The sequence below is a fragment of the Ochotona curzoniae genome, unplaced genomic scaffold (genome assembly GCF_017591425.1).
Source record: "Ochotona curzoniae isolate NIBS_2020 unplaced genomic scaffold, NIBS_Ocur_1.0 scaffold_3223, whole genome shotgun sequence".
Taxonomy (NCBI): domain Eukaryota; kingdom Metazoa; phylum Chordata; class Mammalia; order Lagomorpha; family Ochotonidae; genus Ochotona; species Ochotona curzoniae.
This window is the reverse complement of record NW_024467108.1, coordinates 1548829-1552108: the sequence shown is the minus strand read 5'-3', so window position 1 is coordinate 1552108 and position 3280 is coordinate 1548829. Positions and strand designations below refer to the sequence as shown.

Sequence of the window (3280 nt, the reverse complement as noted above, 5' to 3'; positions counted from 1 at the left end):
GAATAGTCTGGCCAGAACACCTTGAGCTTGACAAACTCCTAGAAATAGGATGTCCTTTCCTGTTTTATTCTAGCATATGCCCTTACCCCAGGGCATAAAACTCAGGATGGTTTTTCTTGTGGTGGAACAATACAAAGATTCCATATGCCTTGATCAGTTCTCCCAAACCTTGGGGAATCAGTTTGTCATGATTCTAGGTTTTATTGTCCCTTGCTGTCCATCTGTGGTGAGCCCTTTCATGTAATCTGTCAAGGGTTTGACTTAAAGTTGGTCATCAGTGCCTTGTGTTCTAATACCCCTGTGGTATCTTTAAAAACTTTTCCTGATCCCAAAGTAAGAGGTTTTATGCTTTATAATGTTGATTGGCACAGCAAAGGAAAGTGCCACATACAATTGTGAGAAAATATTTCCTGTTGGAAATAAAAATTTGGCAAGTACAACTCCCAGAGTGTGGGATCAAGCTAGAACAGTCTATGAAGAATCCACAAGTTTAGAAGCTAAGGTCTTGTTCTACATTTTGGAAGTGGCTTCCCTTCCATCACATTGAGGCTCTAAAGGCTCCTGGGTGTGGGCACAGACTTGTGAGTGGTGGAGAGCAAGAATGACCACATAAGCCAGTTGCATAGGTCTAAAGTCAGGATGAGGGGACAAATTCCCAAAGGATGTGGTAAATAGTCCCTACTAGGATTCTGTGGGAATGAGACCAGCATCTCTCAGCAGTTATCTCTAGAGACTGGGAGGTGTTGCCCTAGGTCACAATTAAGAACACCATACATTACAGCACAAGAAGTGAAAGCCATTCCTTCCCTAGGTGATTGCCCTTATCCCTTATCCCTTCTGCCTTATCTCAAGGAATTTGAGTATACAGCGTGTATAAGAACATTCTGCTTTTTCTGTATGTGCTTCAAGTATATTTGGTGATCTGAAGTAATTGAGTCCCTGTCACCCATTTGGGAGACCAGGTGAGTTAGGAGCTTTCATCTGTGGCCTGATCCAGCTCTGGTCATGGGCATTTAAGGAGAAGCAATGGATAGGTCTGTTTGCCTGTGTTTAAAGTATTTCAAGTGAGTGTTCTGATACACTTACAAAACTTAAGAAAATGACTAGTTCTATACCAAAAGTAAAGGGTAGAAAAATCTTACTTTTCATGTTCTATATGCTTAATCACACTTAATTTTATGTTAAGTAGGTAAGAGAAGGTAACTGTTCTATTGGAAGTCAAGACCAACTTTTGTATAGCACAATGATGTCTGTGCATAGGTTTTTTTCTATGATCAAAAAATGGGTCTGGAAGATTGCCTTTAGACCCCTCTTCCCCACACTTCAGGAAGGGCCAATAAATATTAAGAGTTCTTTGCGAGAACTCATCACCATTATTTTGCATGCCTCATAGCTGTGGGAGCAGTCATGTAGGTTGAACACCAACCTTTAAAATATGGAGCAGTCTCTTTCGAATCTGCTTGGTACGGACAGCATAGACAACTGGGTTAAGGATGGGTGGGATGAGAAGGTAAAAATTAGCTAAAAGGATATGGATATGGGGAGGCACGTGATGGCCAAAGCGGTGGGTGAGAGAAGAAACAGCAATAGGGATATAGAAGATGAGAATAGCACAAACATGAGAACCACATGTTCCTAAGGTCTTAAGCCTAGCTTCAGGGGTGGTCAGTCCCACTACAGCCCTGAAAATTACCACATAGGAGGCAGTGATGCCTAACGAGTCCAAAATTAGCACTAGAAAGCCAATTCCCATTCCATATAAGTTGTTGATTCTAGTGTCACCACATGCCATGGAGACTATAGCCATGTGCTCACAATAGGAATGTCCAATGATTTGAGTCCGATAACGGTGGAGTCTTAGACGAATCAGCATAGGTAGAGGTCCAATGTAGAGTATTCCCCGGAGCAGAGCAGCCAGCCCCAAATGACTTACTACTGCATGATTGAGTATCGAGGTATGATGAAGTGGCTCACAAATGGCCACATAACGATCAAAAGCCATGGCAAGGAAAATGCCTGACTCAACAGTGGCAAAGCAGTGGACAAAGAACATCTGGGTCAAGCAAGCATCCAATCCAATGTTATGGGCACCAAACCAGAATATGGTCAGTAGTTTGGGCATGGTAGAGGTTGAGAGGACCAAGTCAATGACAGCTAACATGCATAGGAAGAAGTACATGGGCTGATGCAGACTGCGCTCCATTTTCACCACTGCAAGGATAGTGACATTCCCCACCACAGCCACCAGGTACATGAAAGCAATGGGTATAGAGAGCCATATGTGCAGGGACTCCAGCCCTGGGATTCCAGTGAGCCAGAGAGAGGTAGGTACAAAGCAGGCATTATTGGAAGTGAACATATTTGGGAGTATGGGGTCCCCAAGCACAGGAGTTCAGTTGTAGATTTCTCTTGCGAGCGATTCTGGCTTTAGTAATTGTAGACAACATCCTTGCTTCCATGCTTGGCAGGTGACATCTAGGATAAACAAGGTTTAGTATGCTAGTTTGAAACCATTGCAGGTTTTTGTACAACTTAAGACTCCATTAAGTGTCAAAGCAGGACAATTGATTTCTGCTGCTTAGCTGCCTTCCTGGCCTGGACAAATCCTTCAAAGCTAGTCGAGGATATTTTTAGAATTAGAGGATAAGAAAACATCTAAATATAGTTAGATGTTAACCCATTTGTTTAGCCTAGTGCCTGCATATAGTCACTGATCAGTATCAAATCTGTTAACTAGTAATGCCAAACAGCCAAAAGAACTGACCAAGCTTAAAATAAGGCACCATATGAATTGTATCTAGTACATCAGCTCAATGAGTTAGAATTATACTGATGACATTTTCAGATGGTAAAAGCAGTAAACTGGGAAATGTGTTAGTGAAGTAGTATAAATCAGTTTTATCAAGGTTTGAGATAGGAACGTCTTACACAGATAAGTATCAGGAAACATTTATGCCAATTTTGTTAATTTGTGGTACATGGGGCATAGGTGCTTTTGATTTGCTTCTGTATTTGTTTGCCTTAATATTTTAAAATTGTCAACCTGATAATTTGAAAGGTGATGATTTAGTACGTCTCCTCTAATGGGCTTAATGTTGGTTTGTTCAAATTGTCAATTTCTAGCCAATTTCTTCAGGAGTATTTGGTACAGGACCTGCTTTCTCAAAGAAATAGTTCCCTGAAGGTTGCCATGAGTTCAAGCCAAAGGGGAAAGTTTCTGAAGGTTTAACTCATGCTATGGCATTTAGAGGGGCAACTTCATTAAAAATTTCTGGTGGGA

At 41.5% G+C, this 3280-nt stretch overlaps 1 protein-coding gene across 1 annotated transcript; it reads right to left on the bottom strand.

Annotated features, from left to right (window-relative positions):
* Positions 1-1405: 1405 nt before the first annotated feature.
* LOC121145300 (olfactory receptor 52M1-like) lies at positions 1406-2362 on the bottom strand. Its single transcript, XM_040964031.1, has one exon. It carries the CDS (start codon positions 2357-2359, stop codon positions 1406-1408), a length of 954 nt encoding a protein of 317 aa, XP_040819965.1. The 5' UTR covers positions 2360-2362.
* Positions 2363-3280: the final 918 nt, after the last annotated feature.

Bases quoted from the DNA above. Each gene is read 5' to 3' on its own strand.
- LOC121145300 (XM_040964031.1), bottom strand. From the start codon at position 2,359: ATGTTCACTTCCAATAATGCCTGCTTTGTACCTACCTCTCTCTGGCTC.